The following is a 24,476-nucleotide window of genomic DNA, read 5'->3' as shown; positions in this document are numbered from 1 at the left end:
CCCGGCTCCTGGTTATGTTCAGGGTTATGTTCAGTCGGCACAACAGAAAACATTTAACTGAGGATGGTACTACCTGATATCGTCCAACAAGATTTCTCCTTTTCGCTTTCATTTTGGACAAATGTTGTGTTTGGTGTTTACCTGTGTTCCAGTGGAGGTAATTTCTCCACCCCACAGATGATAATAGCATTTACCTTTTGTTTGTAGGAGACTTCTGTAATAAATTCTCACTGTTCTGGTGGGATTCATTCCCCACTGCCTTCAACTTTAGTTGTTTGTTCTTCCATAAACTGAAGAACTCCTTGTTCACCTGGACCCCCTTGTCGATCGTTCCTTTGCTCACCAAGCACTTCATTCAAGATTGGATCCTCTAATAATCTGGAAGCTTGTGTGTGTGCTTTATGAAATGTTTTGTTTCATTGTGGTTGGTTGGCATTGGCCTGGAATACTGCAAGCACCAAATCTCTGCTACATCCATATAAGGTCGTTGGAATTATCACAGCATTTATTCTCATGACTAGCCACAAAGATAATTGAAATCGACCATATTCTAAAATGTATTCATTTATTCATTCATGTGCTCATTTTTCTTCATTTCTATAAAATTGCGGTTGCTGTCTGTACGGTGGAGATGCTGCTCTCGCGAGAGTTGCACAGACGAGGGATTTTGATACGAAGGGTTGTGCTGGTGGGTAAGTGCACGAAGTCAAGGCGATTGTACGCAAAGATATCGCACGTGTACTGATTTATTGCCATTAGTGGGGATTTAAGTGTTAAGAAAAACGAGTCTGTGATAAATGCACGTCCTTCATGTATTAACATTAGTAAATAGAGTTAATATGGCGACCGTACTATGCTTGCAGATGTTAAGTTACCCTGACTGAAGGCGGTGTGGATAGGACGAGCGCGCTAGTTGGTGTGCGGAGGAGGGGTGTGTAAACAAAACCACCGCACATTGTTTTGTGCGCATGTTTTGTAATTCTAAGTAATTGGCTTTCAACTGTTTCTTCTGAATAAGCGCACTATGACGTAGAGTGTCATCTTTCATAATTTGAGTTTCCGCTAACCATTTTGATAGAGATGGTTTTTTTTCTAACCCCAACAATGTCTCACTCCTGATTGAAAAAGACCATGCATTTACCAGAGGCAGTTGCCAACTTGCCATCAATAAGCTTTGTCCCCAAGATAACATATTTGAAAGAGCCTATAAGGCGAGGAACATTCATCTGGAATGTTCTACCTACTAAAGTACAAATCATATATTTTTTTATTTATTCCAGGGTATAAAAGGAATTCCTATATATGAGTGATGACAAACTGTTCTTATGTTCTGCACCTGGATGTGGTCAGGTATGTTTTAAAAGTCCCTGTGGTTTGCTTTGTGGTTATATGTTTAAAGTATATGTTTATCATCTTTTCATAGCGATTTACAAATGAAGACCAATTGGCTGTCCACAAACATGAGATGACACTAAAGTTTGGTCCAGCAAGAGGCAACAGTGTCATAGTAGCCGGTAAGCACTACAAGGGGCTTCAAATCAATTACTAAGTGACAGTGGTGGATAAAGTACTCAGTTGTCATACTTGAGTAAAAGTAAAGATACCTTAATAGAAAGTCACCCAGTAAAATACTACTTGAGTAAACGTCTAAAAGTATTTGGTTTGAAATATACTTATGTATCAAAAGTAAAAGTATAAATAATTTCAAATTCCTTATATTAAGGAAGCAGATCGCACTATTTTCTTGTTTTTTAATGTATGGATAGCCAGGGGCACACCAACACTCAGACAATATTGACAAAATATGCATTTGTGTTTAGTGAGTCTGCCAGACCATAGGCAGTAGGGATGACCAGGTGTTCTCTTGATAAGTCCATTACTTTCACAATTTTCCTGTCCTGCTAAGCATTCAAAATGTAACGAGTACTTTGGGTTGTCACGGAAAATGTATGGAGTAAACAGTACCATCTTTTCTTTAGGAATGTAGTGAAGTAAAAGTTGTCAAAATAGTAAAGTACAGATTCCCTCAAAAAACAACTTAAGTAGAACTTGAAATTATTTTTTACTTAAGTACTTTACACCACTGCTAAGTGATAGAATTCATTCAAGTGATGTGTGAGAGAGATTGCCTTCTGTTGCAGACCAAACGCGAACACCTGCACGCTTTTTGAAGAACTGTGAGGAAGTTGGACTCTTCAACGAGCTTACCAGTCCTATGGAACATTACTTCAAAATAACTGCTGTGGCTGACATCAAAAAGGTGACTAGTTACTAATCAGTGGTTCTGTCAAGAATAATGCTCTTTACATTCGTAGTACAGGTTCCTTCAGATTTGATCTTATCTGATCTGTTGACATTTGTTTCTGACATGTAGATGCCCTTGGATTTGTCGCCTCTTGCCACACCGATGATCATACAAAACAAAATTGAGGACCACTCAGCTGTGGCGGCACACCGGGACCGCCCTCTGCCCCATCCGGAATCTACAACAAGGGATGACAAGGTAAAGAATTTGGTTTACTTCATACAGTGATATCCAGGTGAATTAGTTGATATAAATGTAGGCTAGATCCTAGTTTTAGTTGCTAGTTACTAGTTTCTCAATATTAGTTGCTTGTGACACCGGCATCAGTTGTCTGTGGGGCAATTCTAGGTCTTGACATACATTTTGGACATTTATAAACAACTATTGTCTCACCTTTTGAATATCCAGGTTTATATTAAACCTTAAACAGTTTGATTAATTTCAAACAGTGTTACTTGAATGTTGAGTAACACTGCAGATGTGATTGCTGAAAAAAGCAATTGTCTTTGCTACCATGTAGGCTAACTATACAGACGTACTGCCATAATTCTGGTCATACGGGTATCCGTGAAACCCCAAATGAATGGCTTGTCAGAGATGTTGCTCAACAACATTGCAATAAGCTCAGAGTGAATTGTTCTCCGTTATGACCACCCAGTGTATTGGAGTTGATCTACAGTTTAAAATATTTTGTCATCTCAGAATGAGGTTTATACTCATTTGCACCACCTTTTTTGAATAGTTTCTTCAGACTAACGACTTTTTTTCTGGGAGCTTTGTCTTCCGTTGAATAGTCTCACTGTCATGTTTCATCTGATGAAACACTGATTCTCTTCCACACTGCTTTGATGGATGGTTTCACTCCTTAACAAAACGAACACATTACTACCAGATCTGTAGAAATGGTTTGGATAAAGAAATCACTTTGGGCTATATTTTGTACACCAGACCCATAATAACTATTTGATTATCAGTTAGTACTCTTATCTTTTTAAACTGTATTACAGGAGTTAGACAAAACTAGGGTATTATTTCATAGTTGAAATCTAGAAAATGGTTTTGATTGAACTATTAACGCAGCTAAGGTCTCGTATGGTGTTATCTTTGCAGCCGTCCTCACTGCCAAGCTCTACTATAGTCCATCCTGCATCCCTCCAAGTCCCCAATGTACTTCTATCAACCTCAGACGCTAGTGTTGTTATAGAGCAAGCTCTCACATCGCCAACATCTAGCTCTGTAATTACCCAAGCCTCATCCTCTAAAAGGCCAATAGTGTAAGTAACTCAAAATATAACTTTATTTAGTCATTTTTTGGTCAAATTTTTAAATGTTTTTTTTTTTTGCTTGATTTCTTTCTTGGATTAGTTTTTGTGCTAATATGTCTTTATGATATTGCATTTCGTGGTCAGATGGTTAATTGAAAAGTTTACTCTTTGTTTTGATGTCTGTGACCAGGACTGGTACCATATTGTATGAATACAAATCCATTTAATTAGGCTGTTATGTTCCTTTGATTGCCTGTTAAGTTTATTAATAAAACAATATTGTAGTGTAAAGTGTATCATAATGTTCTTAAATTATATATTTTTGAAAAACTATATAATTGCTGTTTGTTGTGTAACCCATAGTGTCTTTTGTCTTCTCTCCAGTCTTCTCTCTTTCCCTGTACTCTTTCAGCTGCCTAATGGACAGACCATGCCCGTCGCTATCCCATTAACCATCGCATCCAGTGTACACATTCCAACCGCCGTTCCTGTAAGTATTGCAAGTCTTGTTTTATGGAGTTCCATTGTGTATTTTGAATGTGTTGATTTCCAATGAGCTGTTAGAGCGTTGGGCCAGCTGCTGGATCGATTCCCCGAGCTGACAAGGTAAAAATCTGTCATTCTGCCCCTGAGCAAGGCACTGTTCCCCGGGCGCCGAATAGGTGGATGTCGATTATGGCAGACCCCGCACCTCTGATTCACAGGGGTTGGGTTAAATACGGAAGACACATTTCAGTTGAATGCATTCAGTTGTACTTCTGACTAGGTATCCCCCCCTTACCCCTTTCCCAATCACTCGGGCACATTTCCACTAGGCCTATAGGCACGTTCCAGTAGTTAATGTCATTTATCTGCATTCCGCCCCTAGAGGTCCCCATTTACTGCTTTGGCACAAGTGTCTTTGGCATGTGTTGCATAGGCAGGGGGTGATGGGGGATCTAATGTGCCTTAGAAGAGAGCAGCTGTATGTCACCATGGCAAAGACATTGAGTAGGCCAAATGGTTACTTGGCCCCATCCAGAGTGCCTCACTGCCATTTGTCCTTGTACAATTTGAATCACCACACTTGACTTCTGGCAGACTGGATGGACTATGCCTGATGTGTGTCACAATCAATTAACATGATGATCTGGATATCACGTTTCAGTGTCCGTTGAGGATATTAGCTCATATTTCTATAGCACCTATGATATGGATGTCTCTCTGTCCCTGGTTCCCCCAGAGCCACGTCTCCCTGGTTCCCCCAGAGCCACGTCTCCCTGTCCCTAGTACCCCCCCCCCCCCCCCCTTGTCTGGCTGAATGATGATATACAGAAAGGGTCCCTGCCTCCTTCTCTCTGGCCCTGATTATCTGTGGGAAACACTGAGCAGAATATGATTATCTGTGGGGAACGCTGAGCAGGATATGATTATCTGTGGGGAACACTGAGCAGAAGATGATTATCTGTGGGGAACACTGAGCAGGACATGATTATCTGTGGGGAACGCTGAGCAGAATATGATTATCTGTGGGGAACACTGAGCAGAATATGATTATCTGTGAGGAACAGTGAGCAGAATATGATTATCTGTGGGGAACACTGAGCAGAAGATGATTATCTGTGGGGAACACTGAGCAGAAGATGATTATCTGTGGGGAACACTGAGCAGAAGATGATTATCTGTGGGGAACACTGAGCAGAATATGATTATCTGTGAGGAACACTGAGCAGAAGATGATTATCTGTGGGGAACACTGAGCAGAAGATGATTATCTGTGGGGAACACTGAGCAGAAGATGATTATCTGTGGGGAACACTGAGCAGAAGATGATTATCTGTGGGGAACACTGAGCAGAAGATGATTATCTGTGGGGAACGCTGAGCAGAATATGATTATCTGTGGGGAACGCTGAGCAGAATATGATTATCTGTGGGGAACACTGAGCAGGATATGATTATCTGTGGGGAACGCTGAGCAGAATATGATTATCTGTGGGGAACGCTGAGCAGAATATGATTATCTGTGGGGAACGCTGAGCAGAATATGATTATCTGTGGGGAACGCTGAGCAGGATATGATTATCTGTGGGGAACGCTGAGCAGAAGATGATTATCTGTGGGGAACGCTGAGCAGAATATGATTATCTGTGGGGAACGCTGAGCAGGATATGATTATCTGTGGGGAACGCTGAGCAGAATATGATTATCTGTGGGGAACGCTGAGCAGAATATGATTATCTGTGGGGAACGCTGAGCAGGATATGATTATCTGTGGGGAACGCTGAGCAGAAGATGATTATCTGTGGGGAACGCTGAGCAGGATATGATTATCTGTGGGGAACGCTGAGCAGGATATGATTATCTGTGGGGAACGCTGAGCAGAATATGATTATCTGTGGGGAACGCTGAGCAGAATATGATTATCTGCTGATGGTGGAGAAAACACCTAATTTCTCCCAGTCTGTGGGGAACACTGATCAAAAAAGAGAAGAAGAGATCCCCCTGCTGGGCCTCCTCTTCTCTCCCTTTTTCCATCCACTCTTCTCTCCCTTTTTCCATCCATATCATTGTCAGGAGATCCCAGCTCTGGCCTTCCCGCTCGTCTCTCGCCATCCCTCACCTTTTTGCTCAGCCTCTCTCTTCATGTGTTCTCCACACAGACGGGCAGGAGCTCATTAGCGTGCATGGTGCATCTCTATGTATTCTCCACACAGACAGGCCATCCAGCCTAATGTGGCTGAGATATGAGGAAAACTCTGAGCGTACGGCGCTGTGTGTGTGTGTACATTGGGAGGGGATGGGGAGGGAGCTGCCTACTTCTAACTGGGAAAGATAATTCTCCTTGTGCTTGTCTCTGTGTGTGTCTGTGCTGTCAGTTTGTCAGACCCGTCACTGTAGTGCCTAACGGCCCTGGAATCCCTGGACCCCACTCGCCACAAGCTCTCCAATCATAAGCTAAGCTGGTAATGTTTCTCTTGTGTACCTAACATCATGCCCCAACTCCCTCAAATGTGTAATATAAAAATTGATCCACAATGTAATGTTATGTACTCTACATTTACAGTACAGACAATGTAGTGAATACTTTGGGCTAATTCCACCTCAAAATGTAGTGTCTCCATTCTCTGGACCTGTGTATTAGTAGAGTCTCCGGCCTCTGGACCTGTGTATTAGTAGTGTCTCCATCTTCTGGCCCTGTGTATTAGTAGAGTCTCCGGCCTCTGGCCCTGTGTATTAGTAGAGTCTCCGGCCTCTGGCCCTGTGTATTAGTAGAGTCTCCGGCCTCTGGCCCTGTGTATTAGTAGAGTCTCCGGCCTCTGGCCCTGTGTATTAGTAGAGTCTCCGGCCTCTGGCCCTGTGTATTAGTAGAGTCTCCGGCCTCTGGCCCTGTGTATTAGTAGAGTCTCCGGCCTCTGGCCCTGTGTATTAGTAGAGTCTCCGGCCTCTGGCCCTGTGTATTAGTAGAGCCTCTGGCCCTGTGTATTAGTAGAGTCTCCGGCCTCTGGCCCTGTGTATTAGTAGAGTCTCCGGCCTCTGGCCCTGTGTATTAGTAGAGTCTCCGGCCTCTGGCCCTGTGTATTAGTAGAGTCTCCGGCCTCTGGCCCTGTGTATTAGTAGTGTCTCTGGCCCTGTGTATTAGTAGAATCTCTGGCCCTGTGTGTTAGTAGAGTCTCTGGCCCTGTGTGTTAGTAGAGTCTCTGGCCCTGTGTGTTAGTAGAGTCTCTGGCCCTGTGTGTTAGTAGAGCCTCTGGCCCTGTGTGTTAGTAGAGTCTCCGGCTTCTGGCCCTGTGTATTAGCTTGAGTTTAAGATTGGGTGAGGTGGGGGACGGAGTTTAAAACCCATAAGTCTAAACCCTGTCTAAGTCGGGGGAGGGGGAGGTTCTACTAAGCTATCTGGAATTGTTTTAAGAAAGTCATACCAAGGATAATTTGGCTAATTGTAAGACCCCTTGAAGTAAAAAAAAGATATTCCCAAAACAACATCAAAAGGAAGTTTGTCCTGAAGTGTCTCTACTATACCTGAGAGATATAATAAATATCAGGAAATGTTTGTTTTTCTGACATGTATTTAAATCCTTTTATTTGGCATTAAGCAGTCTCCATATATACAGTGCTTTCGGGAAAGTTTTCAGACCCCTTGACTTTTTCCACATTTGGTTACTTTACAGCCTTGTTCTAAAATTGGTTACATAGTTTTTTTTTTCTTCTCACCAATCTGTACACAATATCCCATAATGACAAAGCAAAAACAGATTTTTTTTTTTTTTGCAAATGTATAAAATAAACTGAAATATCACAAATGTACATAAGTGATTCAGACCCTTTACTCAGTACCTTGTTGAAGCATCTTTGGCAGCGATTACAGCCTCGAGTCTTATTGGGTATGACGATACAAGCTTGGCACACCTGTATTTGGGGAGTTTCTCCCATTCTTCTTTGCAGATCCTCTCAAGCTCTGTCAGGTTGGATGGGGAGCGTCACTGCATAGCTATTTTCAGGTCTCTCCAGAGATGTTCGATCAGGTTCAAGTCCGGGCTCTGGCTGGGACACTCAAGGATATGCAGAGACTTGTCCCGAAGCCACTCCTTCTTGTATTGGCTGTGTGCTTAGGGTCGTTGTCTTTTGGAAGGTGAACCTTCGCCCCCGTCTGAGGTGCTGAGTGCTCTGGAGCAGGTTTTCATCAAGGAGCTCTCTGTACTGCTCCTTTTAATCTTTCCCTCGATCCTGACTAGTCTCCCAGTCCTTGCCGCTGGAAAAAATTCCCGCAGTGTCATGCTGCCACCACTGCATCACCATAGGGATGTTGCCAGGTTTACTCCAGATGTGACGCTTGGCCTTCAGGCTAAAGAGTTCAATCTTGTTTTCATCAGACCAGAGAATCTTGTGTCTCATGGTCTGAGAGTCCTTTAGGTGCCTTTTTGGTAAACTCCAAGCGGGTTGTCATGTGCTATTTACTGAGGAGTGGCTTCTGTCTGGCCACTCTACCATAAAGGCCTGATTGGTGGAGTGCTGCAGAGAAGGTTGTCCTTCTGGAAGGTTCTCCCATATCCAGAGGAACTCTGGAGCTCTGTCAGAGTGACTGTAGGGTTCTTGGTCAAGTCCCTGACCAAGGTCCTTCTCCCCCGATGGCTCAGTTTGGCTGGGTGGCCAGCTCTAGGAAGAGTCTTGGTGGTTCCAAACTTCTTCCATTTAAAAATGGAGGCCACTGTGTTCTTGGGGACCTTCAATGATGCAGAAATGTTTTGGTACCCCAGATCTGTGCCTTGACACAATCCTGTCTCGGAGGTCTACTGACAATTCCTTCAATCTGATGTCTTGATTTCTGCTCTGACATGCACTGTCAACTGTGGGACCTTATATAGACAGGTGTGTGCCTTTGCAAATCATGTCCAATCAATTGAATTTACCACAGGTGGACTCCAGTCAAGTTGTGGAAACATCTCAAGGATGATCAATGGAAACAGGATGCACCGGAGCTCAATTTCAAGTCTCATTGCAAAGGGTCTGAATACTTATGTAAATAAGGTGTTTTTTAGTTTTAATACATTTGCAAAAATGTCTAAACCTTTTTTCCCTTGTGATTATGGGGTATTTGTGTAAATTGATGAGCAATCTTTTTAGATTAATTTTAGATTAAGGCTGTAACGTAACAAAATGTGGAAAAGTCAAGGGGTCTTAATACTTTGTGGCCTGCTGGAGGTCATTTTGCAGGGCTTTGGCAGTGCTCCTCCTTGCACAAAGGCGGAGGTAGCGGTCCTGCTGCTGGGTTGTTGCCCTCCTACGGCCTCCTCCACGTCTCCTGATGTACTGGCCTGTCTCCTGGTAGCGCCTCCATGCTCTGGACGCTACGCTGACAGACGTGATGTGCCATCCTGGATGAGCTGCACTACCTGAGCCACTTGTGTGGGTTGTAGACTCCGTCTCATGCTACCACTAGAGTGAAAGCACCGCCAACATTCAAAAGTGACCAAAACATCAGCCAGGAAGCATAGGAACTGAGAAGTGGTCTGTTGTCACCACCTGCAGAACCACTCCTTTATTGGGGGTGTCTTGCTAATTGCCTATAATTTCCACCTTTTTTTCATTTGCACAACAGCATGTGAAATTTATTGTCAATCAGTGTTGCTTCCTAAGTGGACAGTTTGATTTCACAGAAGTGTGATTGACTTGGAGTTACATTGTGTTGTTTAAGTGTTCCCTTTATTTTTTTGAGCAGTGTAGAATGTTGGTTTCGTACAGAATGTAGAATGTTTGTTTCGTACAGAATGTATGATTTTGGTTTCATATTTTGGGATTTTTCTCATTGATCTATGAACATAGTCAAGATTTTGGTTTCAACTCAAACATAACATCTCTACATTGCACAAAAGTTTTATCTCGTGGCTTGTGTTCTTTTCTCCCGCTAGAAGCTGAAAGCAGTACTGAGCCAGCAGCTCCCTCAGGTAACCAATGGAGATGCTGGTGTTGTCCAGAGCAGTGTTGTGACCCACACTGCAGCCCCAGCCCTGGCTCCAGCCTTGACCCCTTTCCCTGATCCAGACCCATCACCTGTCCCTCCCCCTGCCCCGCGTGAGGAACCCTGCACCCAGCCCTGGCTCCAGCCTTGACCCCTTTCCCTGATCCAGACCCATCACCTGTCCCTCCCCCTGCCCCGCTTGAGGAACCCTGCCCCCAGCCCCTCCATCAGCCTGCCACCTCCACCTCTGTGTGTACACTACCACAACTGGCCATTAGAGGGGGCTATGCTTAGTTCGGCCATTCCACAACTACAGTCATTTGAAGTACATGTATCAGTGTACAGTATTACCTTTATGAATTCTACATGATATTACTCTATATCAGTGGTTCCCAAACTTTGGTACGAAGAAACCCCTGCTCTATACAACCCTCTGTGATAATGAGGGTTTGTTTTTCCATTAGATACAGTATGTTGTAGTCTCTGGGTTATAGAGCTTTGATAGTTTGGTTCTGATGTGTGCTGCTCATTCTGGTCTCTATACCAGGCGTCCGAGGCGCCCCCTGCCCAGCACACCACAACCACAGGGGGGCCGGCAACGCAGAGCCACCAGCGAAGACCCAGACGAGAAGAGGCGCAAGTTCCTGGAACGCAACCGAGCAGCGGTGTCCCGCTGCAGACAGAAGAGGAAGGCCTGGGTGTCTACCCTGGAGAAGAAGACTCAGGACCTCAACTCTATGAACGGACAACTACAGGTATACTCCCAGTCGGTATTAGACAGAGGTGAGACCAAGTCACTATTATTCGAGTTTCAAGCAAGTCACAAGGTCCATGTCTCAAGTCGAGTCCCAAGTAGAACGGGTTAAGTCTCGAGTCAAGTCCAAGTCGTGCATTCAAAGAGCAAGTCAAGTCGAGTCACAAGTTGTTGTTTTTTCAAATCAAGTCTCAAGTCAAGTAAAAAAAAAAAAAAAAAGAAATCTATACATGCGACGCTTTGTTCAAGTACAGATCTGTGTCTATGTATTGAGGCTACCAGACAGCCCTTTTCATGATTTTATCTGTAACACATTTTGATGATGTCATTGTAAAATAGGGACCTTGTAATAGTCATAAGGGCATGAAATCAGCAGAAGGCAAGGCAGGTTAACGTGCTCGGAGTGTACATTTATTTACAGGTCTTGGTGATACAATGGTGAAAGAGCCATATCATACTAAATATACAAGTAGATTTACCAGATATTCACGGGCAGTAGCCCAAAAGATATAGCCTCCGTATCAGGCTTAACCTGTCCAATCTGAACGGATACAGGTAGAGGGCAAGACTGCACAGCCTCCCATTGAGAAACCAAATGGAATCTGTCAGGAGCTCAACAGGTACATATAAGCACTTGGATCCTCCCAGGACCATAAAATTACCAAATTGGAAATCGCAACCAATAAACTGGTTCAACAATGTAGAAAGGCAATATATAATTTCCAAATTCATTGGTACATTAGTCTTAATCATACTTAACGATTTATTAATTATATTTCATCACCATTCATACATGGAACAATAATGTTCTCTTCACGTCCTGACTCCAAAGTGTGATGCGCGGGCCACGTAGCCTATTTATATGTGCACTGTGGTGCGCACGCTCCTATTTATCACTGACACTAGCGACGCGCATTTTTCAGCCATCTATTTCCTGTGTTTTTTAAGCCATCTATTTCCTGTGTTTTTTAAGCCATCTATTTCCTGTGTTTTTTAAGCCATCTATTTCCTGTGTTTTTTAAGCCATCTATTTCCTGTGTTTTTTAAGCCATCTATTTCCTGTGTTTTTAAGCCATCCTTTTCCTGTGTTTTTAAGCCATCCTTTTCCTGTGTTTTTAAGCCATCCTTTTCCTGTGTTTTTAAGCCATCTATTTCCTGTGTTTTTCAGCCATCCATTTCCTGTGTTTTTCAGCCATCCATTTCCTGTGTTTTTCAGCCATCCATTTCCTGTGTTTTTCAGCCATCCATTTCCTGTGTTTTTCAGCCATCCATTTCCTGTGTTTTTCAGCCATCCATTTCCTGTGTTTTTCAGCCATCCATTTCCTGTGTTTTTCAGCCATCCATTTCCTGTGTTTTTCAGCCATCCATTTCCTGTGTTTTTCAGCCATCCATTTCCTGTGTTTTGAGAGGTGCAAAGTCCACTTCTCACTTAAATCTCGCTGGATTGATTGCTTTCATTTCACTCCTGTGACTCTTTCATAGTCTTGCTTCGGCCTGTCGTTTTTCTCCCCGTTAACGTTACGACCTCAGAACTGTTTGTAATGCCATATCAAAACACATCCCCGTTGTGTTAAAGTATGTACAGTCGTGGCCAAAAGTTTTGAGAATGACACAAATATTAATTTCCACAAAGTTTGCTGCTTCAGGTGTCTTTAGATATTTTTGTCAGATATTACTATGGAATACTGAAGTATAATTACAAGCATTTCATAAGTGTCAAAGGCTTTTATTGACAATTGCATGAAGTTGATGCAAAGAGTCAATATTTGCAGTGTTGACCCTTCTTTTTTAAGACTTCTGCAATCCACCCTGGGATGCTGTCAATTAACTTCTGGGCCACATCCTGACTGATGGCAGCCCATTCTTGCATAATCAATGCTTGGAGTTTGTCAGAATTTGTGGGTTTTTGTTTGTCCACCCGCCTCTTGAGGATTGACCATAAGTTCTCAATGGGATTAAGGTCTGGGGAGTTTCCTGGCCATGGACCCAAAATATCGATGTTTTGTTCCCCGAGCCACTTAGTTATCACTTTTGCCTTATGGCAAGGTGCTCCATCATGCTGGAAAAGGCATTGTTCGTCACCAAACTGTTCCTGGATGGTTGGGAGAAGTTGCTCTCGGGAGATGTGTTGGTACCATTCTTTATTCATGGCTGGGTGTCACCGTGAGCGTAATGTGGCCTCTCTTTACGGCATGCTGAATCCCTCGCTCCCACAGGGGCTGTAAGGACACAGGAGTCCTTACAGCAGAATCAACAAAGTGGTGCTGACATTCTGAAGAGCTGACCACCTGACAATTTGTGTTTAGAGCCAGTAAAGGGACATAATTATAATAATAATTAACAACGTCCTTTATTCACCTGCCATCCGTTATCCAGTTACCTTTCCCAGTGTCTGTTCTTCTTCATGGTTTGGGGGGGAATAGGAGATAATGTAATGGGTTGTATGGACCTCTCATACAGACTGGTGTGAGGTAATGTAATGGTCATATGTACCAGACAAGGAGAAAGAAATAACTTGTGGTTAAATGAGGTTCATCTCCCTTTGTCAAATAAAAAATAATTATGGTTTTGGTACTGGGAAAATAGTAGCTAAAGTCCCATCACAGCCTGAATGCTTTCACTTTTCAGAACTGGGAAATGGCTGGCTGATGGTTTGGCAAATCACGCTCCTCATAAGGTTAGGGATCGTGAAGGTTTAGCCTCTGTGTTTCAATCAGAGACATGGTATACCAATGGTTATCAGACCCAAGTTCCAGTATGTACAGTGCATTTGGAAAGTATTCAGACCCCTTGACTTTTTCCACATTTTGTTACGTTACAGCCTTATTCTAAAATGGATTAAATTGTTTTTTCCCCCCTCATCAATCTACACACAATACCCATAATGAAAAAGCAAAAACAGGTTTTCAAAATTAAAACACTTAAATATGACATTTACATAAGTATTCAGACCCTTTTACTCAGTATTTTGTTGAGGAACCTTTGGCAGCGATTACAGCCTCGAGTCTTGGTTATGACGCTACAAGCTTGGCACACCTGAATTTGGGGAGTTTCTCCAATTCTCTGCAGATTCTCTCAAGCTCTGTCAGGTTGGATGGGGAGCGTCACTGCACAGCTATTTTCAGGTCTCTCCAGAGATGTTAGATTTGTGACATCGGCTGATGTAAAAAGGGCTTTATAAAACATTTGATTTATTGATCAGGTTCAAGTCCGGGCTCTGGCTGGGCTCTGTCAGAGTGACCATCACCTCCCTGACCAACGCCTTCTCCCCTGATTGCTCAGTTTGGCCGGGCGGCCAGCTCTAGGAAGTTTTGGCCGGGCGGCCAGCTCTGGCTCAAGGACATTCAGAAACTTGTCCTGATGCCAGTCCTGCATTGTCTTGGCTGTGTGCTTAGGGTCGTTGTTCTGTTGGAAGGTGAACCTTCGCCCCAGTCTGAGGTCCTGATCGCTCTGGAGCAGGTTTTCATCAATAATCTCTCTGTACTTTACTCTGTTCATCTTTTACCCGATCCTGACTAGTCTCCCAGTCCCTGCTGCTGAAAAACATCCCCACAGCATGATGCTGCCACCACCATGCTTCACCGTAGGGATGGTGCCAGGTCTCCTCCAGACGTGAGGCTTGGCATTCAGGCCAAAGAGTTGAATCTTGGTTTCATCAGGCCAGAGAATCTTGTTTCTCATGGTCTGAGAGTCCTTTAGGTGCCTTTTGGCAAACTCCAAGCGGCATGTAATGTGCCTTTTGCTGCAGAGTTGCTTCTGGCCACTCTACCGTAAAGGCCTGATTGGTGGAGTGCTGAAGAGATGGTTGTCCTTCTGGAAGGTTCTCCCATCTCCACAGAGTTACTCTGGAGCTCTGTCAGAGTGACCGTAGGGTTCTTAGTTACCTCCCTGACCAAGGTCCTTCTCCCCTGTTTGGTCAGCTCTAGGAAGATAAGGGTGGTCTCCAAACGTCTTCCATTTAAGAATGATGGAGGCCACTGTGTTTTTAGGGACCTTCAATGCTGCCGAAATGTTTTGGTACCCTTCACCAGATCTGTGCTTCGACACAATCCTGTCTCGGAGCTCTACGAACAATTCCTTCGACTTCATGGCTTATTTTATGGAAGTTTTTTTCAGCTGTGGGATAGAACAAGGATGTAACGTAACAAAACGTGGAAAAAGTCAATGGGTCTGAATACTTTCCTAATGTACTATAAGTCTGTATGAGAATGTTTTATTGATTGTGTGTTGTCTGTTTCCCCTCTGGCAGAATGAAGTGACCCTGCTGAGAAATGAAGTGGATCAGCTGAAGTATCTTCTGGCTGATAAAGATTGTCCTGTAACCGCCAAGAAGAAGAAATCTGCCTATCACAGTGAGTAATGTTCCATTACTCTCACCCCGGGGCCGCCCGCTAAATACATCCAAAACCAGCCCTGCTAACCGCTCGCCAGAGGGACACGTCTCACTCATCGCCAGGGCCAAAACCTCCTGAGCTATTGACACATAAGGCCGTTCTCTCTTTGAAAAACTTCTGAGAAATTGAGCTATTCGTATGCCTTTTTTGTATCTAGGCAAGTCATGTGTTTTGAGGTGTCATATTGTTTTAAATGTGGTTTACCTTCATCTTTATGGAAGCCTACATGAGTGAAGGCATTAGCAGATATACGTTAAGCTCCAATTTTTTATGTTTTTATTCTTTAATGTTGCAAATCTGTGCATCGTGTCTGTCATATCCAGCCTCTTCATTTAAATTTGCTGTTGTCAGTTGGGAGACGATGGTTGACTCACTTTGCCCAGCAGTGCCTGTTTCTCAGGTGCTTGTTGTAAAACATATTGGCTGCCAGGTGTCATCAGTCATTGTGTAAGCACTTCTGTAAGAACATGTTATACTTTTTAATTTCCACCATTTCAGCCCCATTTGCCTCTCTGTGTTTTAGAATCTAGATTTTTTTTGTCAGCTTTGAGCTCATACCTAACCATCTCTCTTTGATGGGTCAATATGCAGAATGTGTAATCCAGAGCCACGTCTGGATTGGATTGACAATGATTTCCTCCAAGATGAGTCCATTATTGCTGAGAGGAGAGCTTGACAAGACCGTGGAGCTTTGTCAATGAGAGATGCCGCAGCTCTGCTGTTCATCCTGCGTTCCTATTGTTAACCATAGCTGACACGCCTCGTGCTTATTCTGGGACTGATGGCTGAATGGCTCCCAGGCTGTATTGACCTGTCACAGACGAGAATCATTTGGTTGTCTGAGATTGTTTCTCGACTACGATTTGTGGATGAATTGGGTCATCTTTTGGGGCGGCAGGTAGCCTAGTGGTTAGAGCGGTGGGCCAGTAACCGAAAGGTTGCTAGATTGAATCCCAGAGCTGACAAGGTCAAAATCTGTTGTTCTACCCCTGAACAAGGCAGTTAACCCACTGTTCCTAGGCCGTCATTGTAAATAAGAATTTGTTCTTAACTGACTTGGCTAGTTAAATAAAGGTAAAATAATAATCTTTCTCAGGTATATAGAATGTCCCCCCAGCTTCTTAGACCTCTGTGAAGGATGATCCCTTGCAGCTAGTTGATACAGTGGAGAAAATAGACTCGACTCATCCTGTTACTTTACGGAAGCATTCTATTTTTGAAAGGTGAGGTTGTGGTAGACAACATCAGCCTGTACATGCTCTACTATACTGTCAATACTGTGACAAAAAAATGCTGCATCCTTCCTTATGTCTGGTAACATGTTTCATTATCCAGTCCCGGGCTCCCTACATACTTTGTCTCTGTCCGGTAACATGTTTCATTATCCAGTCCCGGGCTCCCAGCATCCTCCGTCTCTGTCCGGTAACATGTTTCATTATCCAGCCCCGGGCTCCCAGCATCCTCCGTCTCTGTCCGGTAACATGTTTCATTATCCAGCCCCGGGCTCCCTACATACTTTGTCTCTGTCCGGTAACATGTTTCATTATCCAGCCCCGGGCTCCCTACATACTTTCTCTCTGTCCAGTAACATGTTTCATTATCCAGCCCCGGGCTCCCAGCATCCTCCGTCTCTGTCCGGTAACATGTTTCATTATCCAGCCCCGGGCTCCCTACATACTTTGTCTCTGTCTGGTAACATGTTTCATTATCCAGCCCCGGGCTCCCTACATACTTTGTCTCTGTCCGGTAACATGTTTCATTATCCAGCCCCGGCCTCCCAGCATCCTTCGTCTCTGTCTGGTAACATGCATCTACTGCATCTTGCCATCTTTATGTAATACATGTACCACTAGCCACTTTAAACTATGCCACTTTATGTTTACATACCCTACAGTACTCATCTCATATGTATATACCGTACTCTATACCATCTACTGCATCTTGCCTATGCCGTTCTGTACCACCACTCATTCATATATCTTTATGTACATATTCTTTATCCCTTTACACTTGTGTGTGTATAAGGTAGTAGTTGTGGAATTGTTAGGTTAGATTACTTGTTGGTTATTACTGCATTGTCGGAACTAGAAGCACAAGCATTTCGCTACACTCGCATTAACATCTGCTAACCATGTGTATGTGACTAATAAAATTTGATTTGATTTGATTTGTTTCATTATCCAGCCCCGGGCTCCCAGCATCCTACGTCTCTGTCTGGTAACATGTTAGTAAATAAAAACTCTTTTAGCTGTTCACTCACAAGGGTTTCAAGTATTTTCACCAGGGGTGACAGCTTAGAGATTGGCCTATAATTTTTTAAAGAGTTTGATCTCCAGATCTTTGGAATTTCATTACATTCCAGGGTTAGATTGAACAGATATGTAAGTGGTTCAGCTATGAAATCAGCTGCCAGATTTAAAAAGCAGGGATCCAAAAGATCAGGACCTGCAGGCTTTCTTTGATCTAAGGATTTCAGGGCTTTATGTACCACCTGCACTGAGAATGGCAACAAGCTACAAGTTTGACCAGCTCTCACTGGTTCATCCACACAGGGTTGTACAGAGACAGCGGACACTGAATCAAACTGCCTACCAGATGATACAAAGTGCTCATTGAAACAATTCAGAATTTCAGTTTTGTCATATACAGCAACAAAGTCCTTCAATACACACGACGGTAATTCGTTAACATCACTGTTTCCAGACATAGACTTAAAAGCCGTCTGAAACTCTAGGGTCATTCAGGTTATCAGTGGTAACAGACATAACAATTCAGACTTGGCCTTCCTGAGAAGAAAAGAACACTTGTTTCTTAACTGCCTAAAAATAAGCCAATCAGCATCAGAACAAGATTTCCTTGCTTTAGCCCAGGCTAGATTACGGTCATGAATAATAACAGACAGCTCCGAAGAAAACCATGGATTATCCCGCCCTTTAACCCTGAACCTGCGGAATGGGGCATGTTTGTTTACTATTTGGGAAAAACCATCATGAAAGAATTTCCAGGCAGTTTCCACATCAGGGAAAAGCTCAATCTTGCTCCAGCATCCTCCGTCTCTGTCCGGTAACATGTTTCATTATCCAGCCCCGGGCTCCCAGCATCCTACGTCTCTGTCTGGTAACGTTTCATTATCCAACCCCGGGCTCCCAGCATCCTCCGTCTCTGTCTGGTAACATGTTTCATTATCCAACCCCAGGCTCAGGTCCAGGCACTCAGCTACAGCAGGTGGGAGGAAATTACCCAGCCTACCCTACAAACATACCAGGCCGTGCTTCCTCTTGGCACACCAAATTGTCCATTTGCTTCTGGTAAAAACCACATCAGAAATAATGTAAAGGGCTGCTTAGGGGAACCAGTAAAGCTGCGTATGATAAAATATCAGCCTTCCGCTCCTGTGCTTAATGCCATTAAGAGTAATAATACACAATGGAATATGTACAAAAAGACCAGGCTGATTTACTCTGGGGTCAGCCTTATGATTTACTCTGGGCTCAACCTTATGATTTACTCTGGGCTCAACCTTATGATTTACTCTGGGGTCAACCTTATGATTTACTCTGGGGTCAGCCTTATGATTTACTCTGGGGTCAGCCTTATGCAGGGACAAATGTCAGAGCGATTTGCACTAAATCACCTGATCAAAGTGTGGTCAGTACGAAGGCAGCGGGAGCCCTCCCACACAGAGGGCCTTTTTAAATGCAATATTATTGCAACTTTTCGGGATCTGTGTCTTACGTTCTCAAATACCAAGCCCAATCATTAATTACCTAGTGTCATTTCAACTGACTACCTATCATAAGCTATATTAATTATCATAGTGGTCTTCCTCATTCCTTTTTGAGTCAGAGCATGATTGAGTCAGGATCCAGTTAATTCAATACAACTGCCTAGCAGTTGGTGGCATTTCGAGATTAAGCCTTGTGTATTTTCCAGTGTGAGCATCATTAAAATCAGGTGCTGTAATCATCTGTTACAGTAGTTGGCAAGGTAGGAAAAAACGAATGAGAACGCAGTGAGGATTGGGAATCACTGCCACGAACCCCATAATATAACGTCCCCTTATGACTTTGGTTTAAATTGACATTGTAGTTTAACTTTAATTAAAGGCAAAAATTGTAAGAGGCCTTGACAAAATAGGCCTAGGATAGTACATACAGTGCATTCTGAAAGTATTCAGACCCCTTGACGACTTCCACATTTTGTGACGTTACAGCCGTATTCTAAAATTGATTAAATAAATACAAATCCTCAGGAAACTTGGCGCTATCCCTACGGTGAAGCATGGTGGTGGTAGCATCATGCTGTGGGGATGTTTTTCAGCAGCAGGGACTGGGAGACTAGTCAGGATCGAGGGAAAGATGAACTGTGCAAAGTACAGAGATCCTTGATGAAAACCTGCTCCAGAGTGCTCAGCCCCTCAGACTGGGGCGAAGGTTCACCTTCCAACAGGACAACGACCCTAAGCACATAGCCAAGACAAGGCAGGAGTTGCTTTGGGACAAGTTTCTGAATGTCCTTGAGTGGCCCAGCCAGAGCCCAGACTTGAACCCGATTGAACATCTCTGGAGAGACCTGAATATAGCTGTGCAGCGATGCTCCCCATCTAACCTGATTGATCTTGAGAGGATCTGCAGAGAAGAATGGGAGAAACTCTCCAAATACAGGTGTGCCATGCTTGGAAAGCGGTACCGGAGCGCCAAGTCTAGGACCAAAAGGATTCTCAGCAGCTTTTACCTCCAAGCCATAAGACTCCTGAACAGGTAATCAAATGGCTACCTGGACTATTTGCATTGTGCCCCTCCCCAACCCCTCTTTTACGCTGCTGCTGCTCTCTGTTTATCATATATGCATAGTCACTTTCATGTACATACTACCTCAATTAGCCCGACTAACCGGTGCCCCCGCATATTGGCTACCCGGACTATTTGCATTGTGTGTCCCCCACCCCTCTTTTACTCTACTGCTACTCTCTGTTTATCATATATGCATAGTCACTTTAACCATACCTACATGTACATACTACCTCAATCAGCCCAACTAACCGGTGCCTGTATATAGCCTCGCTACTGCTATAGCCTCGCTACTGTATATATCCTCGCTACTGTTATTTTTCACTGTCTTTTTACTGTTGTTTTTTTATTTCTTTACTTATCTATTGTTCACCTAATACCTATTTTTTACTTAAATATTGCGCTGTTGGTTAGGTCCACACCTGTTGTATTCGGCGCATGTGATAAACTTTGATTTGTTGCTTCATACCCATGAAGACTCGAGGCTGTATCCGCTGTCAAAGTTGCTTCAACAAATGACTGAGTAAAGGGTCTGAATACTTATGTAAATGTGATATTTCAGTAAAAAAAATGTTTTATACATTTGCAAAAATTTCAAAATGTGGAAAAAGTCAAGATATTTTCCAAATGCACTGTATCAGTTCTAAATAGATTGGCCAACGGAGGTTACTCCTAATTAGGGTTGCAAAGATCCCAGTAATTTACCAAAATCCATTGCAATCTATGGTAACATTGTATTCATGTACACTACCGTTGAAAAGTTTGGGGTCACGAGGAAATGTCCTTGTTTTTGAAAGAAAAGCAAAGCTGGAAATGGCAGATTTTTTTATTTTTTTTTAATGGAATATCTACATAGGCGTACGGAGGCCCATTATCAGCAACCATCACTCCTGTGTTCCAATGGCACATTGTGTTAGCTAATCCAAGTTTAGCATTTTAAAAGGCTAATTGATCATTAGAAAACCCTTTTGCAATTATGTTAGCACAGCTGAAAACTGTTGTTCTGATTAAGGAAGCAATACATCTCGCCTTTTTTAGACTAGTTGAGTATCTGGAGCATCAGCATTTGTGGGTTCGATTACAGGCTTAAAATGGCTAGAAACAAAGAACTTCTGAAACGCGTCAGTCTATTCTTGTTCTGAGATATGAAGGCTATTCCATGCGAGAAATTGCCAAGAAACTGAAGATCTCGTACAAAGCTGTGTACTACTCCCTTCACAGGACCGCTCAAACAAAAATAGAAAGAGAAGTGGGAGGCCCCGGTGCACAACTGGAGGACAAGTACATTAGAGTGTCTAGTTTGAGAAACAGATGCCTCAAGTCCTCAACTGGCATCTTCAGTAAATAGTACCCGCAAAACACCAGTCTCAACGTCAACAGTGAAGAGGCGACTCCAGGATGCTGGCCCTCTAGGCAGAGTTCGTCTGTGTTCTTTGGCCCGTCTTAATCTTTTCTTCTTATTGGCCAGTCTGAGATATGGCTTTTTCTTTGCAACTCTGCCTCGAAGGCCAGCATCCCGTGTATCTCATGATAAGCTGTGGACCACACTACCTACCGAGAGGGTTTTCATCTGTATTCTTTGTAGCTGTTTACATACCACCACAGTCACATACCCGCACATTGATTCTGTATAGGTACCACCCTGTATATAGTCTCGCTATTGTTATTTCACTGCTGCTCTTTAATTACTTGTTACTTTTATCTGTATTTTTAAAAAAAATTTTACTTCACTGGTGGTTAGGGGCTTGTAAGGAAGTATTTCACTTAAAAGGCGTTGTATTCGGCACTTGTGACAAATACAATTTGATTTGATTTGATAATCTGTAGTTCCCAAACAGGCCACTGATAAAATTCCTGAAATGTTTTTGAAAGTTAAAAAAAATGATTGTAGTTGACTGATTAACTTTTAAAAGTTTCCAGTAATATATCCTGCCTTAGCAACCCTACTCCTGATCCTGTTTTGGAATATCAGCACAGTGTATTGAATATAAGCTATCCATTTTGATTAATTGTTGTACTTTAGCAAGCACTATTGCTGCAGTAGATGTACTGTATAAAAAAACGTAATGATCAAACCACAAAGCCAAAATAGGCTTTTTTTAGACACACTGTGTGTTCAGTATGTGTGTTCACTGTGTGTTCACTGTGTGTTCACTGTGTGTTCACTGTGTGTTCAGTATGTGTGTTCAGTATGTGTGTTCAGTATGTGTTCAGTATGTGTGTTCACTGTGTGTTCAGTATGTGTGTTCACTGTGTGTTCACTGTGTGTTCACTGTGTGTTCAGTATGTGTGTTCAGTATGTGTGTTCACTGTGGTTCAGTATGTGTTCACTGTGTGTTCACTGTGTGTTCACTGTGTGTTCACTGTGTGTTCACTGTGTGTTCACTGTGTGTTCAGTATGTGTGTTCACTGTGTGTTCACTGTGTGTTCACTGTGTGTTCAGTATGTGTGTTCACTGTGTGTTCAGTATGTGTGTTCACTGTGTGTTCAGTATGTGTGTTCACTGTGTGTTCAGTATGTGTTCACTGTGTGTTCAGTATGTGTGTTCACTGTGTGTTCAGTATGTGTGTTCACTGTGTGTTCAGTATGTGTGTTCACTGTGTGTTCAGTATGTGTTCACTGTGTGTTCACTGTGTGTTCAGTATGTGTTCACTGTGTGTTCACTGTGTGTTCACTGTGTGTTCACTGTGTGTTCACTGTGTGTTCACTGTGTGTTTGCAGCGTCTGAGGAGGACAGCTGTGAGGAGATGTCAGTCCCAGACAGCCTTCAGAGCGAGGCCATCCAGCACAGCTCCGTCACCATATCCAACGGAGTCAGCTCCTCCTCCATGACCCCTGCGGTCTCCGCCCTCGCTTCGGCCCCCGTCCCAACCAGAGCAGCCCAGTGCACAGAGGAAGACCAGCCACAGGGGGGTGCTGCCCTGTTCACCACACAGACTCAGCCCTCGGGAAGCTGATCAAGCCCACCCTCACTGGGGAAAGGAACTCTCACCCCGCTTCAGTTTGGACTATACTGTTTCCTTTCTGTTTCTTTTGACTTTTAAAACTTGTCTTATAAAACAATGGATTTTTAATGGTGAGCGAGCGTTGCGCCTTTTCCTGTCTTTTGATTTTCTTGAAATGCAACGTTCCTGAAAAGCACAACATGATAGTTTGTGGAAAATTGGTAAATATGCGAGAGAACAAATCATTTTAGGAAATTGTTGTTGAAAATGGAACTGATTGTCTAATTCTCTTGTATTTATTTAATTTATTGACTGTATACCCATACTTTTTGTTTTGGACCTCTGCGACCTATGAAGTTGTAATGACTCAATCAGTGCAATGTCAATGAGACTTTACCAAAAGTGTATTGTGGCTCGCCTGGAATGTATTTGGTTTTTAATGTCCCTTTATAAGTATCTTTATGAAGAGACGTAAGAAACTTTTATTGTTTTGCCTTTTCCATTTTGCACATAATGAAAGATTAGGGTTTACGTTTTGTAGTGTTTGACTGTTCATGCAAAGTACTGGCAGTGTTAAGAGGTGGATTTGAAATACCTGTCTCATTACAAAACTTCAGTGATTTGATTAGATCTGAACAGGCAACTTTTTTTTGTGAGTAAGTTCGCTGCATCTGCCGGTAGCATAATGTGGTTTGAATGTTCAGAGATTCCTCCACTTGTAAAATAGTCTTCTTCGGGGGGAGCTTGGGTAGAATTCTGTGTATATTCTTTAACCAACATTCCATCTGTTGTCTGATTGTTCCATGAAGCAGTGATTGTAGGAATGCAGTACATTTTACATTACACAAACATGTTGATGTTGACTTAACCATGTGCCATTACAGTTATTTATCACACAGGGCGTTTCAATGTACATAATTGCTTGGTATAGAGATATCATGCTTCTGAGTAATGTTTCTACTTACGAAGTGACAGTCTATTGCTTTCATGTTCGACCCTGAACACTCTTGGGAAATATTACAGTTACTCCTTGAGAACAGAACATGACACTTTTAGGAAACATTATAAATAACATTATTACCTTTCCAGATATGATTTTTATTTTATTTTTATCGAATAGTTTTAATCTTTTATCCTAATAAGAATTAAAAATGATCAATGAAAGATCAACCTTTTATTGGCCTGCTCGTCTGTTGTTGTACAGTACCTTTAAAAACATTGAACCACATACCGCCACGCCAGAAACTTAACGAGGAATCCAGGATGTATGTTTTTAAGTTAATAATTTACTTACTAATACTGCTTTTAGGCATAGTGACACAATTATTTTAAATCAAATGGCCTGCTCTCAAGTATTGGCTTAATACTGTGTAGTTTTGAAGTGAACTTTATTCAGGTTTTAGTCATTTATCTGACACTCTTATCCAGAGCAACTGACAGTTGTGAATACATTTTTGTTTTTCTTCATACTGGTCAGTAATCCAGATCAGTACTCTACGTTGCAAGCACTACGCTCTACCAACTGAGCCACACAGGAGCAGGTTTCATCTGTTCCTCATTTAAAGTACTCTCACTGTTGTGTGCT

The 24,476-nt window shown here is 42.8% G+C and overlaps 1 protein-coding gene across 2 annotated transcripts; it reads left to right on the top strand.

Moving 5' to 3' along the window:
* Nucleotides 1–641: 641 nt before the first annotated feature.
* Nucleotides 642–22,711, top strand: LOC139538952 (cyclic AMP-dependent transcription factor ATF-2-like). Of its 2 annotated transcripts, XM_071341541.1 has the most exons (11): nt 642–692; nt 864–931; nt 1,424–1,514; nt 2,142–2,260; nt 2,375–2,503; nt 3,416–3,579; nt 3,955–4,060; nt 9,959–9,994; nt 10,556–10,791; nt 15,012–15,114; nt 22,668–22,711. In XM_071341541.1, exons 3-10 carry the CDS (start codon nt 1,466–1,468, stop codon nt 15,019–15,021), a joined length of 849 nt encoding a protein of 282 aa, XP_071197642.1. In that variant the 5' UTR covers nt 642–692; nt 864–931; nt 1,424–1,465; the 3' UTR covers nt 15,022–15,114; nt 22,668–22,711. The 2 variants fall into 2 exon arrangements, with proteins under 2 accessions (XP_071197642.1, XP_071197643.1); XM_071341542.1 differs by lacking the exon at nt 642–692 and having other exon boundaries at nt 703–931.
* The last annotated feature ends 1,765 nt before the right edge of the window (nt 22,712–24,476 follow it).

Source organism: Salvelinus alpinus, chromosome 14 (assembly GCF_045679555.1).
Source record: "Salvelinus alpinus chromosome 14, SLU_Salpinus.1, whole genome shotgun sequence".
Taxonomy (NCBI): Eukaryota; Metazoa; Chordata; class Actinopteri; order Salmoniformes; family Salmonidae; genus Salvelinus; species Salvelinus alpinus.
Note: the sequence above shows the minus strand (reverse complement) of the source record. Positions and strands in the feature narration are given on the sequence as shown.